Source organism: Scophthalmus maximus, chromosome 17 (genome assembly GCF_022379125.1).
Source record: "Scophthalmus maximus strain ysfricsl-2021 chromosome 17, ASM2237912v1, whole genome shotgun sequence".
In the NCBI taxonomy this organism is placed as follows: Eukaryota; Metazoa; Chordata; class Actinopteri; order Pleuronectiformes; family Scophthalmidae; genus Scophthalmus; species Scophthalmus maximus.
The window spans coordinates 7,185,273-7,200,000 of NC_061531.1; the positions used below are offsets into that span (position 1 = coordinate 7,185,273).

The window sequence follows — 14,728 nt, forward strand, 5'->3', positions numbered from 1 at the left end:
AAAAGCCCTCAGAGAACACGACGGCATGCGCTCGCTCAGACAATATTTGGAGGACAAAACACGCAGACGGATACATTTTTAAAACAGGTCTATTCTCGAAACCTTGAAATGTTTTCGAGATGGTTGAAGAGTTTCTGTGTGCAGAACACATTCATATTTCAGTGAGTGGCACGTGGTACACACTTGCTTTTTTACTTTAATTACAGGAAATAGTGGCCAACAAACATGGTCTGCCGTCTCTAGTTTAAATGTCCCTTTCTCTGTGGTCACTGCATTTCTCACCCTCCTTCCTTTTCATTCATCCTGTCGCTCCCCCTCTCATTCATCTCCACACCTCACTTTAATAAGTCAGGATGCGTCCTGGCGCGTGCACACACACACACACACACACACACACACTCTCACACAATCAAACACACAGACACACTGATCACCCCGTCGAAAAAGGAAGGAGTGTGAGACAAAAGGCTGAGAGGGAGAGAGAGCGATGCGGAGGTAAATGTGAGGGAGGGATCAGGTTAGTGTGGAAATACCTGATCAATCCTCTATTATGGATCCAAGAGGGCCCATAGCTGCATATGAAACATATACAAGGAGTGGTCCGGTAAAGCTTTTATGTAATCTGTCACACAGTGCTGTAGTTGTATGAATGATTATGAGTAAAAAACATCAAATTAATAAAACCCTTTTTAACATTGACAGGTGTTAAACAAGCCTAAAAAAAACCAAACTTCCATTTAAAATGCACAGTTGGATAAACTATACTGTACAGTGTGTAGCTGTGTTTATAACTGATGAATGATAATACTGATAATATAGAAATTAAATATCATGACCCATGATGCTACATGTCTAATAACCAGGAGTCTGCTCTGTTGCTTTCTCTGCCATCAATAACATGTATTGTTGTTCAGCAGGTTCAGCATTTTTAACATAAGTGGCTTCACAGGAAACAAAACCACCAGCATTTGGCTGTGTTACAATCACGCTTTGTGCATGGACTGGAGTTACACAAGGCCACCTGCATGTATATGAATGAGCACTGCACTAACAAGGCAGGGAGAATAAGCGAGAGAGGAATATGACATGTGAGGTGGGTGACAAAGGCGGAGGAAGAGAAAAGCCTGTTCCTGTCCAGATGGAGCCTCTGCGGGCATTTTGGACTGTGCGTGTGTGCGTGCGTGTGCGTGCGTGCGTGCGTGTGTGCGTGCGTGCGTGCGTGTGTGTGCGTGTGTGTGTGTGTGTGGGTGGGTGTGTGTGTGTAATAAGGAGCAATGATTCTGGTACCCTGCCATGTGGAGGCTGAGTAGGTGGATCACCTATTCTGGCTCATTCAAAATGGAAAGTGATGAGTCAGTGTATTGTGAATTCTATTCGGAACCACATACGTAAATTATAATCCTTAAAGGGGCAGTAAGCGATTTTTTTACTGTTATTGTGTTAAAGAGTTTTAGACTCTACTGCAATATCTACTGGTAGAGCATTAAATATTTATCAAACTTAAACTAAACTGAAAATGTATAATTTCATTTACAATGGGAAACTTTAATCAATATTTGCTGAGGCTGTAAATTAGTAGTTTCCCAAGTCAGATTCAACAGAGCAGCACATTTCCGATCAACAGACCACTCCCCTGGAGCTGATAAGGAGAGTCAGAAGCTGCCTCTGGGCTGAATATCTGCTTAATTTTCTGTATCAAAAGCTATATATATATATATAGCTTCAAAAGCTATATATTCAAAGCTATATATATATATATATATATATATATATATAGCTTTTGAATCCCAAAATTAAGCACATTTAACCCCTGATTCACTGTGAGGGAATCTTGAACACACTGAATACCAAAATTTAAGTCTTTTGTGTCAAAAGGGAATTAAATACCACACCAGAATAGCACATGCAGTGACATAATAAATAGGTCTAATGGATAGTTTCATCTTTTTTCCCCCCATCATACTGTACGAACTGCCTGAGCGTTCTTCTAGTATGCTCGTCTGCTTGTTGGTCCATCCACTCCTAGGATTATATGGGATTATACTATGTGTCCATTCCTAGATGAAACTTTATGGATTAGATAAGGATGGTAATCCAACAGGGCATATCATCCTCCGACTGTGGATGATAAGTATTGAATGCTAAATATGGTCGGCCTGGTGACCAATAGAGGGTTTTTTTTACAGAAACTGGAAGGTCATAGGTTAAATCCCATCTGCAGCCAGTGTATCCATTACTGTCAGTGTCTTGTGTCTAATATCCTTCACACATTCGATGCTGCAGGCTGCCGCTTCACTGTCGTTTTAGTTTTTTTATGATTCAGAGGGAAAAGCAATGTCACCAACTCCTGCGTGTGATGACGTTCTTTGAGTTGCTAAAGCAGAAAAAGAAGACATTGTATTTGTGTCTTCTCCGACTCCATTTGCTGCCTCTGAGAAACGTTGAGAGCGAATTCATCACTGTGTTAGCAATTGAAGTTATTTTTTAATTTGATAAGTGATTTTCTTTTTTAATAAACACCTGCATTTTGCTTTTTTGTACAGTGTGAAGAATATTTGAACTGGGTGTTAATGGGGCAGCGTCAGTAACAGAGGTTATAACCCATCAGTCTGTGTAAGCAGGTTCTCACACACAGTAATGAGGTTAGCAGGACTTTGACTCGCTTTACATCTTAGTTGTGTGACACCGGCCAGCTGACTGTGACCGTCTGGCACGAGCTGGAGAGCCGCTGACGGACTCAAGTTGTAAGTCCATTGCTAAAAGAGAGGATTGCGTGAACAAATGGTGCTGAGTCGTGTCTCATCCACAGGAATAGTTGAACAGATTGACCCACACTAATTAGGGATTACAGACAATGCTGTAATGTTCTGTACGCTCTCTGCGCTGGTACGACTTTGCCTTTTCACCATCAGTCACTTTGACGGCTTATCGTTTCATCGCCACGGTGTGCTCAAGGCCCAGAGAGAAAATCAAGAGTCAAAAAATGATGCTGACATGACTTACAGTATGTCTCGAGGCGGAGAAGCATAGATAAATGGATTTGCTTTCAAATCCCTACTCATCTTTGCTTTTGTTCTGACAAATCCTGCACGCCAGCGCTCCCCAGTATTTGCCCACAATTCCCCAACATCTCTGTGAAAGTGATCGATATGTGACAGCAACCTTGAAAAAGCCAGAGCCTCATGCTGCGCAGGTGTCGTGTCTGTTTGGCTTGTTTTTCGTCTAGAGACACGCTGATGGCGCCCTGGCTGTGGGGGCGGTTGAGATATCAGATGTGGTGGAAATCTGGATTTCCTCGAGAAATTAACAAATAACCATTCAAATATAACAAGTTTGTCTACAAGTCATATTTAATTGAATCAAAGTCAAGAGTAGCTGAACAGTCTGTTCAGCTGGTTCAGAGCTCCGACCCAGATCATACGGAAAAGACATCTTAAATAGCCAGGCCTTATCACCTCATTGAATTCTTCTTCCTGGCCCAAATGTCTTATTACCCCTAATAAAACCAGCTGTTCATTAACCCCTTGAAAACCACGCGTCCTTCATCTGCTTTTCTACTCCAGGCTCAGCTAATTATTACCTGTCATAAACAGTCTTTCCCACATACCAGAAACACAATTTATGCAGAGTATATGTTGAGACATGATTATAAAAGAAATTGACACCACATTAGACATGAGGAATGCGGGGGCCGAGCAAAAGAGCAGGTGGCAGTCGACAAGGAGCGGAGAGGAGGATGCGGGGTCTGCCTCTGGGAAGTGAGAAGATGAGAGGAGGGTGAGAAGGGATGGTGACAGCGGGGCGGGAGAATGAATGCGAGTGAGAATTAAACGTGTCTGTGGTAATACAGACAAAGTGGAGATATGGAGATCGCGCCCCATACAACGATAGATTCAATTTAATGCAATTCAAATAAAATAGACCTGCAATTTTTTGGAGGCTCACACTGCTGAGAGTTAATATGACATGTTATGGGAATTCACGTAATACACACTGTTTCTTCGCCAGAAGCAACCGTCACATTAACATTCCTGGCCAAGGAATAGTATTTTTTACAAATTAAATGTTTGTGGTTGCATGTGACCACATACAAACCTACATTCATTATGTTGTACACAACTCGAAATGTTTGGCATACATATACCTATTATCTACATTCTGTTCTGCATACTACTTGCTTTGTAGTTATATGACATATGCATGGTATACCAACAATCAAAATGTCAAAAGCACATAAAAGAGAACAGAGATGATTTAATTATGTCTGTAAGGCATAGATGCACATGAAGCTGACCGTGCAGACCCTTTACTGTAACACACGTGGGGAACTTCTCTTGCTTCAAGTGTTTTCGTTGTACTGTGTACAGTAATTCAATTCAATTTTCAATTCAATTTTATTTGTATAGCGCCATATCACAACATACATTGTCACAAGGCACTTTACATAGTGAGGTCAATGTAACAGTTTGGTATGCCGTCAATGTTCCACTTTCGTTAAACCCAAGGTCCTGAACTCGTTGCGCCTCTCAGACATGTGCTACAGAAGTGCGAACTGCTTTCTAACATCAAGGTGAGCAGCCGAGTCACAACAGATGACTCACTGTGTCTCCAAGATGCCTCATTTACTAATATCTCATGCTGTATTACGCACCGGCTGCTCCCCAGGGACGAGCCTCCAGGATTTTCTCCTTGAAGTCTCTCCTTTTGTTTTGCGTGGAATGAGAATGAACAGAGGACACTAAGGATGCTTTGTTTCTGTCATTGAAAAAAACAAGTATTTTTCTTGTTGAGCCTGGAAAGCACTCTTACTATGGGAAAGTTTGGTCTTACAGCTGGGTCATCTCGATTCATTTTCGATTTCCAAGAGCAGTACCAACGGATGCAGACGAATCATGTGACGTCTGTTTAACGACGTGCAAATGTCAACAGACTGGAGCACAGAGGAGATGCCTGTTGTGATGATTCCACAATGTCTGTGAACGAGTGTGGTCGTTTTTGTGGGAGACGTGAAAGTATCGGGTACTCTTTGTCAAATGCTCGTTCATCAGCGGCAGTCTTGGTTGTTTTACAATAGTCGCTTCGGTCCGCGTTGTGGTTTAAACCCTGCCTATTATCAGATAATCTGTTGTGATTGGACCAGCAAGAGGGGATCCAGACCATATTCTCGCAGAGCAAATTTAAAATAGCTCCCAGAATTCGTCTGGGTCCCAGGCTATAGGTCTTTGTTACTGCTGCACTGCAATCACAACTGTTGACATTGTGTGTGTTGTGTGTTTGTGTCTGACCTTGAATAGAAGAGCAGCTCTGAGAGGCTCTTATGGAGTCCTTTAAGTCTTTATGGCTTTTTTCCTGAAGCAATTTGCTCATAGACACTAAGAAAAGGACAATTCTTTACATCTAAAAGTTAGGACTTTATTAAAGAGTTTTATACACGACACATACAGTATTCGGAACAATACAACACCGTACAGGACACGGACGTACAGTATTTATGCAAACAACAACTTGAAACACATACCAATGCATATAGTAAAAAAAAAAAAATAAACAGAATAGTCGTGTAAGAAAAGACAAACATTGCAGATAGAGTTCAAAAGCTTAGTTTTCAATTTCAATGATCATAAACATAAATATGCTACACCACACTATCAAAAAGCCCCCAAAAAACGCTCGGACATGAGCTGAACAGACACCAGGCATAACATTGATCATAACAGAGGCATCATCAAAGCACAGCAAGATGATTTTGACCTGATTCAGCATCGGTTTGGCAGCACTGCACGGACGTCTCAAGTCCTGCATCGGTGCTTTCAAACATTTTGTCAAACCCCTTAAATCTTAAAAGGATCACCGGGGAGATTCGCAGAGACACGGATGCTTAATGAGTTCAAAATATCTGTCAGTGTGAATTTTTCATCAGTATAATACGTTTGATGATCTGTTTATATGGGCACAAACACCCTGACAGGCACTTTCCACTAAGGATCATTCTTTTATGCAATGGGGAGAGCCAGTGTTTTTGAAATTTTTGAAATGCACAGTCTGCCCTTAACACCATGTCTCATAGAACAGATGAGAATAACTGTCCAAATGTTTTTGCAGTAAAAAAAACCCAAAACATGATCAGAAACATAGTGGATGCAACTTGACGTGTCACAAACACACAGTATGACCCCTGCATGGAACGTAGGAAGGTTGGAAAAGCTGGAGGTCGCAGGTTGTCAAGTTATAACACCACATTACCGAGTGGTTGCATGTACGAAACGGCAGTCCATATATAATGTGAAAATGAGTGTGAGTAACAGATTCTTATGTGTGTGAAGGCTGCATTCGAGACCACGAATTCCCATAATTCAAAGTTTACTGTAAGAGTAAGACAGATGTTTCCTCGGCGGCCTTGATTTTCTAAATGTGACATACTAGATGGGGCAAAGTCTTGTCAGGAAATGTGCAGGTGCATCTGAAGAAGACGAACATTCTGCTAGTGGAGCTGCTTTCCTTAGGGGATAGATGTCTTGTCTTAGATTTGGATTTCTTCAGTAACTCATTAAGTGAGAAAAAGAGCCTTCATAGAATACACATAACACAAATACAGCTTCCTAGGCGTGGAGGCACTGTCCTCTTTTGTGCGACTTGCGAGCAACACATTGCAGTGGGCAAGACATTACAGGTACATTGACACATCATGCAGAGGTGAAAACAATATGTAGCGTCACTCCAAACAAGTGCCTGATCCATCCATCTGTATTTGCCGCTGTCCTCCCTCTTTCCCCTCTCTTTCGTCATCCACTCCTTGCTGCCGTCTGCCAGCTACTTAATATTCTCTCCACTTTCTCCCCATTTTTTCCTCACCTTACCGTGTCTCCCAACTCTAAAGCGTTCACAGCCCTTAGTCAACTCCAGTCCGACCCTACTGCATTCATCGGGGGATTTCAGCTGGCTTGACACAACTTCAGGTGGCCGTAGAGGAGGTACTCATCAGCTTACTCATCGCATTGAATTTGTTACAACTTGGGCTAATTTCTGCACAGTTTTGCCTGTTGAATGACAACTTTTCCACTTATAAGCTGTGTGCCTATCTTGTCAAGAGTGTGCCTACAATCACCTCACATATAACATGCTGTATCATTAATTCTCCACATTACAAGGGGTTATGCATCAGGGTATTTATTGGTGGCGCATTATTCCTTTAAAGGTGAGATGATGGCTGGTAGCCTGAATCCGAAACAAGTCTCCTAACCGAGATGTTCTTCAATGTGACGTACAGCACACATATACAATAGCTGTGTTCATGAGGAAATCCCATTTTGTTTTCTTGCACAATTCGCCATTGTAGCCCCGTGATGGACTGCATCAGTGCAAAGCCGCTACTGTGTCGTGTGAATGTATGCCATTCATTTTCCAATATTTACATACTTGTCAGTCCATGCCACATAGAGTTGATAAGAACTGATGCAATGCGAATATTGGGCCGATGGAACCATAGCTTTTTGTTCCTAACCGTCCTTCACCTCCCCTCTCCTCAAAGCCTGTCACCGTTGGTCACTGAGAGCTCCTGCTGTGTTTACTACATGGCTCCCCCGGGTGCCTGGTGGCTCCGCCGTAAACCTCAACTCCGTCCTCAGTCCAGGGGACCACGCTGCCCTGGGTCACTCTGCCGCAGCGAGCCAAGCTGGCCACCTGACCGGAGGACAGGACCCGGTCCCAAAGGCCCGCCTGAGACAACTCTCCGACCAAAGCCTGGGATGAATCAAATCCTCCACCAAGGGAATCCTGGAGGAAAGAAGTGTTGTTAGGTGGTGGTAGAAACCTGAAGAGGGAGCATGGCGACCGGAGGGAGAAACGTATACTTCCATAAACACACACAGACTCAGCTTCAGCATTTTTCTGCCTGAGTCAAAGCTGCGGTAAGGCCGATACAAGGTTACCAGAAGGATTGTAGGACTAAAGGATATTCATATGAAAAGGGTTCTCCCCCTGTAAGCCTGTGGTCTTCTTGATTATTTTGGTTACAATATTCGTTTTATCTCATGGAGAAATCAGCAAGCGAACAGAGAGTCTCAGTAGCAGGTGGTAGTCTGCAGTTGTATGAAGGTCACACCATATTATATTTATTCAGCAGTAAACTGCCGTACCTTCCACTAACAACTTCAACTTGAATTCTTTCATTCAGTCTTTCACTCCCTCCTGCATTTACCTGCTCCTGCCCCAGAATGAGCACTCCCCCGGCTCTGATGTGGTGTCCGGCGGCCAGTGCGTGGCCCTCGCCCCTCAGCTTTCCCCCCTGGTAGGCCTGCCAGGCTCCTCCCTTCTGGCTCCAGCTCACGCAGATGTGCTGCCAGCTGCCTCTGGTTAGGTTCAGAGGTAACTGCGCCACCTAGGGAAGGAGAGAGCAAAAGAGAAATGCAGGTAAAGTAGATGTTTTTGCGTTCAAGTGATTTCAAGTTTCACACACGTGAATGTTTTTTTTTTTAAATCTCTCTGGCCTTATTCATACCTGGGTATATTCCTTGGCACATTCCAGGAAAAGCTAAAATCACCCGAGATGTTTGATACACCCCTCCTATATCTCCAATATCTCTCAAGGGCTTGAACAACCCATAGGGATACATCTCAGGAGATATAGATATAGGGCCTTTAAAGCTCATAGAGATATAGGAGTAAGAATTCATGAGTAGGAATGAGAATGTACTTCCACTTATCATTCAATGATCATAAACCATGTATCACACGCCATTTGAGCAGGTGGTTCTTCAATGTGGACCTGGACACTTAGACACTGCGTAAAGAAATGTGGCCATTTGTGGCCTGCACCAGCTCTGAATGTGGTGTGAGCAGTCGGATGTCAGTGCGTCCTCCGTGCGTCTTAGCTACATTCACACCTGTACTTAAGACTGTCCCCTTGTGATTGACTAACCTCATGTCAGTGCCAAGTGGGATCAGGGCCAAGAGTCTCTGTGTGTTCAAAGATAGCATGTTCCCAGTCACAAAGACATTCTGCTACCTCCGAGGACACGCAGCTTTTCTTTCAGCCATCTACTGCCATAACAACTTCATAGAATTATACCTTACGCCACTGCACTACACACCAACCTGCAGTTCTGTCAAGTTGGGACTGAAGTTTGTCATTTAAACACACAAATTAGGCTTTGTATCTTGTCTGCTCAATTGGCTGTTTCATTTGATTTGTTGTCCTTATGTGTATGCTAATTCCAGGCACTTGATATTCTGAAATAGATGTAAAAAAAAACAAATTGAGGCTAGAATGGATTGTATATACACTACAGCTGTTGTAATCCAATAGAGGCGGATGAGCCTCTAAAGGACAGGATCACACAGGATCTTTATGGTCAGTTGGCACTCTGAAGCTGGTTGTTTTTTTTTATCCTATACTTAATGTTGTTGTTTTTTTATTTAAAAGACACTGAAATATTGCAAAACAAAATGCTCCTAGACATATGTGAGTACAGATAGATTCACTGTTACAAGTTCCTGATATAGAGGTTTCTGTGGCTGCTTAACTGCACCTAATGCACCTGATTCTACATGTTGTGCACATTGCTGACATAAAAATATTGACACTCAACACTTGGTCCAAAGTTTAAGCACACACACTCTTCTCCTTATCTCTTTGTAATTGAAATATTAAGACTTGTCAAAATGCAATATGTAACTATAATTTTAAATTAATGTCAGTACTTACGATGGACATACAGGTTATGAAAAAACATATCTCCATTTAATTTATGATAATTTGCATCTTCAATATAATTCAATTAAAGTTGCAGAACAAAAGCAACAAAAGAAAAGGTTATATGACCAATGTGTATTCAGTGATAAACAAAACAATATTTGTACCCAAGCAGTAGACAGGTCATGACTCATACACAGGACATGCTCGCTCTTTTGACATTGCGTTTCAAAGACCACCCGGCAGCCAAAGCACAGACTGATGCGGCACCTTGTCATTGATGAGCAACTCGGTCGGGGTGTGCAGGCCTTGCAGCAGCGCCAGTTCATTCGGCTGCTCAGGAACGGCGTAGGACAGAGGCGTCCCGATGCCTCCTTCTGTGGGCCGCAGCCACAGGCAGAGGGTGAAGGCCCGCAGCTTTGGGATGGAGTGTTTCACGACAGCGTACATGTAGTTTGTCCGCGTTGGGAAGGAGAGTCTGTAGCCCTCTGGGAAGGAGTGCCCCGAGACACCTGGGACAGGATTCAATATAAGAGCAAAAGAGGAAGCCAGTAGATAATGCAGAAAATAGTAAGTTGTCCAAAACTGATCCATTGTCAATGGTCTTTCTGATCATTTTTTTGATGAGTAATTTATCAGAATAAAACCCCGGTCGCTAGATCCGAATAATATTATTTGTCATCATTAGTAGTTAATGCAATCGGATTAATCACAGTCGCTTATAATTTCTCTGTATATTTTTGTCCTATATTCATTTTAAATAATCAAGATGTACCCACACATACCTATACATTCTGATTATTTTCTTCATTTTGTACTTTCTTTTTAATAGGTTCTCTTACCTTCCTCCAGTCCCGAGATTCGATGGTGTAGTTTACTGATGTCCTGGTCGATTTCCTGTCTTTGTTTCTCCGTTTCCAGCCTCAGGGCTTTTCTCTCTTTCTCCAGCAGCTCTACCTTCCTCTCCAGCTCGCCCTCCAAGTCGTCCATGCTCCAGGGCCTGTCAGCACCAGCTGTGTGCCCAGGAACAGCCAGCCTTTCTGGGCCACCAGACATCCCGCCTTCCTCTGGCACTCCTGAGGTGCTACCGTCCGTCTGGTTGTGAGGAAATGGGCCAATGTCCGACTGTAGAGGAGGGAGACCAAAGATGGAGACTGGTTCAGAGGGTGGGTGTTACAGTCTGAGGAAAATACTGAAGTTATCTCTCCACTTGCTTGCAGTGTTTATTACCAGTATGTGTTGGTTGCAGGGCTGTCTGAGACCAAATTAAACCCAATTAATGAGTGATTTCTCTGAAACATTACAATATGCCCGGGGATACATCTAGGAGCTAATTTGAAATGGGTTTTTTATTATGTTTTTACTTCAAGGTGTAGTCCGCCACTTTGGGATCTGCCAATTTGTTTTACTGGAGGCTATGGACAGAACTATTACTTGGCTGGGTGCTGTCACAGTGAGGCTGCTTTGTCCCACACATGATCCCTTGGTGTAATACCAGGTTTATGTTCAGACAACGCCGATTATTTCTTTGCATGTCGATTAGTGAGTTTAGAGGTGTGAGCAGGTAGATTTTGCTACCTTGGTATAAAGCGAGGCTAAGCTGTTTCCCACTGTTTTCAGTCTTTGTACTAGACTAAGTTCAACGGTGCTTCCTTTTTGCTAGGCTACTCTATAGAGCATTTCCATGCTCTTGAAGCATTGCTTGGAACTGATTCTGTAGTATGCAACCCTGGATTATATTTAGTGATTTTGCCGTCTTTTAACAATATAGTGAGATCTCTGTGAAAATATAATAGAAATAGAGTGGCATGACTAAGTACTTAGTAACCAATTTTTTGGCCACTTTAGGCAAAGTTAACATTCACTTCGTGTCTTGTGTCTGGTCCCCTGCTGATTTCAATTTACACTCTTTTTTAGATCTTTCAGCTTTTTGGCCTCTAACTACTGTGGAAAATATTTGACTCTCAAGCTGCCAAATGCTCCGCTGCTGAGTTGTTCAGAGCTTTTTTCACAAAAAAAACTGCTGCCTGCTGTGGCCGAAAATGTTGCTGTGAGAGGGGACCAAGATGCAAAGTTGTTGGCCCGACAGCTAATCAATGGGCTGGAACTGTAAAGCTCTGTAAAGCCAAGGGGAATTGCAGATCCTGGTACAAAATCAGTGTAGGTTCATAAGCGAACCCTTACATGTTGTCACATTGCATTGTCATTGGATACACCGTTACCATAGAAATAGGAATTATAGCCACTTTAAATCTCTTGTGGTGACACATTTCACGTGGAACATAACAAAATCGATGTTCCAAGTGTTAAATACAAGCAGTTTTGGGTCTGAGCAAATCTTGCTTAAACTGAATCCTCTTAAGTCTACAGAGATTCTTTTTCTTCAATTCAGTATAACACAACAAATAACTGAAAGTCAGAAAGGCTGCCAAGATAATGAATTATTTCAGCCAACAGCAAATTGCTCTGCTCAGCCACATAATTCCTCACTGAAAAACATACCCGAACCACAAGGGAAGAAATGTGGGAAATACAGACTCTGCAACAGTCCTATAAAATATATGTGGTCGAGTAAATCCACCAAGTGCATTGTCTTACAGCATGCGGTAGAGACACACGGAGATCCCAGGGGGATAAAAACAGATAACCTAATTCCCATACTTGACACTGAACAAAACATAAAACCCATATAATGTGCACCATCCCTACATATGCTACACTTTTTTTTTATGATAACACAAAGAGTAATATCACCTTACAATGTTAAAGTACTACAAATGATGCACTGAAATGATAACACAAAGAGGTCAGAGGTCATGTCATTGTTGTCCCCAATTAGACACATGATGAATGTTAGTATCCTAAATGTAATCCTCAGTTCATCTTTCCCCATTGTAGGTTTTCCAGTTGAAATGGCAGTCCCCAGGAACACATTTATCCAGTTACATTTTGAGATCAAATTAGCAAAAGAAATGTCAAACATTTGTCAAATTTTTAGTCACCATGAAGCCTGTTGTGTCATCCGTAGCTTCCTCATTACATCACATTACATTACCCTCCATATCTCCAATACAGTTCTTGAGTCATCAAATTTGTACGTCCTTTGTATTTTTGTGTAAATAATTGGAGTATTCTTATAAACTGTAATTTATGCAATTTTTCCCCTTTGAGGTGCTAAATAAAACAAACCGTGTAGGGAACCTACACACAGCAGTGATTCATTATAGAATTAGAATTCCAGATGCTGCATGACCCAAAAAGTTGCTGTAGTTGGTTTACACCTATTCATGCCCACAATTACCTGTAGTTCCATTCAAATAAGGTCATCTTTCATTCAGTTGAAAAAAAAAAAAGTTACAATAGTGACATAGACAATAAGATGCGTAGCTGGGCTGGAAGATATTGGTCCTGAGTTCAAATTCCAGCCTGTGCCAAGCACGGAGCGGTGGATCATCACGATCACCATGATATTACAGAGTGCTTACTGCGACGGAGCCGCGGGTGAAAACCATACTGATGTTACAGTAGCTGCTCAAACTGGTGTACGCCACCGAATGGAAAAACCACTGAGTGCACACTCAGCCCACTATGTCGCACATCACCTTGTTTTTGGCATCACACACAGGCTGGAGTGTGTATGCATGATGCAGGAGGAAAGTCAAGAATTTGACGTGGTTATTTGACCTGAATATTCCCAGATGAGGGCCCTTTGGTGCATAGTCACCATGTAGACAGGGACCTGTTGTAAACACCACACTGTGTTACTGAAGTAGGCCCGGCACCTCTTGTACACAGGCAGAACCGGGGCTGAGGAGAACACACTGGTGTGGTGTTTAAATGTCACACAGGAGACCCGTGAAATCCATTCCCATCCCATTCTGTCACAGGAAACGCAGCCCAGAACATGGAGGTTGGATGGACGCGTGGCGGGGCTTTTTGTCTAACCCTCAGTGGATCTGTGGAACAAGAGTGGCGCACCATCCTCGAAGAAAATGACCCCGTGCAGACGCGTCCTACTTAAATCCCCACGGAGTGAGAGTGAGTATCCTATCCTGTATGCCTCTAGTCTGTGCTTTCAACTGATATGGGCTCTTCGTTAATTATGTATGGATTTTTTTGTTAGGCAAAATTGAGGTTATACATCATCTGATTCTGGTCAGATAAGCCCCAAGATTCATGTTACTCTGTTATACTCTCTGCTGCTGCTGCTGCTGCCACTACCCTCCCCCTCCCCCTCCTCTTTATCCTCCCCCCCCTCCTCCTCTCCCCCTGTTTACCTGCCTCACTCTTTCTTTTAATTTTGCTTGTAGCCTACATCTTGCATTTGATAGGTGAGCAGGCTTGCAAAGAGCAATCAACTCGTGCATTATTCAACGCATTAACAGGTGACATGCTACGAGTGGGAAAAACAATGGAAGAGCCCCCCCCCATCCTTCACATGCCACTGCTGTATCGTTCGCCTGATGTTCTAGTTCACCAAAAACACGGGAACTTTGCGCTCACCCGGAAAATCCTAAAGAGTGAAGAAGAAACGAACTACTCTGACGATAAGGACTCCGGGTGGATGGAGCATCCCGTGACGGGGAGGCGCGTCACGATGGGACCACAGACGCACGAAGCCTCTGCCCGGTGTTGTGTCGCGGGGGGTCTTCGCTCCTCACCTACCTCCAGCTTCTCGATGCGCTCCTTGAGCTGACTGATCGCCTGCTCCAGCTCGTCCACGGCCCGGGCGGTGAGCAGGTGGCCGCCGTCGGGTCCCGACGCCGGGCCGTCCCGCACCATGATCCGCGCCAGGTGCGTGTCCTCCGCCGCGCCGGCCGCCCCCCACAGGCCGCCCAGCCCCCTCTCGCACTCGGTCAGTTTGCCCGTCAGCGCCCGGATGGTGCGCTGGTCGCTCGATATCTGCTCCCGCTGCTGCAGCACGGTCTGCCGGAGCTGCTCCGCGGCGCGCCGCAGGTGGCCCCAGTCCGCGCCGGCGTACAGCGACGGCTCGTCCGCTTGCTGCCCAAAGTTTTGGGGGTCGCACTCCCCGGCGGG

The 14,728-nt window shown here is 43.8% G+C and overlaps 2 protein-coding genes across 2 annotated transcripts in view; one reads left to right on the forward strand and one right to left on the reverse strand.

Moving 5' to 3' along the window:
* Positions 1–5,398: 5,398 nt before the first annotated feature.
* cbx6b (chromobox homolog 6b) overlaps positions 5,399–14,728 on the reverse strand; it is a 9,938-nt gene continuing 608 nt past the window's right edge. Inside the window, exons 1-5 of the mRNA XM_035614885.2 lie at positions 14,357–14,728; positions 10,534–10,816; positions 9,962–10,203; positions 8,198–8,377; positions 5,399–7,773 (exon numbers count right to left, since the gene is read on the reverse strand). The exon at positions 14,357–14,728 is cut by the window's right edge and continues 608 nt beyond it. Coding sequence (XP_035470778.2) covers positions 7,543–7,773; positions 8,198–8,377; positions 9,962–10,203; positions 10,534–10,816; positions 14,357–14,728 — 1,308 coding nt within the window. The 3' untranslated portion in view covers positions 5,399–7,542. The remainder of the gene's footprint in view (positions 7,774–8,197; positions 8,378–9,961; positions 10,204–10,533; positions 10,817–14,356) is intronic.
* The window catches only part of baiap2l2a (BAR/IMD domain containing adaptor protein 2 like 2a), a 24,133-nt gene continuing 20,127 nt past the window's right edge, over positions 10,723–14,728 (forward strand). The window contains exons 1-2 of the mRNA XM_035614886.2: positions 10,723–10,857; positions 13,579–13,729. The gene's annotated coding sequence lies outside the window, so the exon portion shown is untranslated. The remainder of the gene's footprint in view (positions 10,858–13,578; positions 13,730–14,728) is intronic.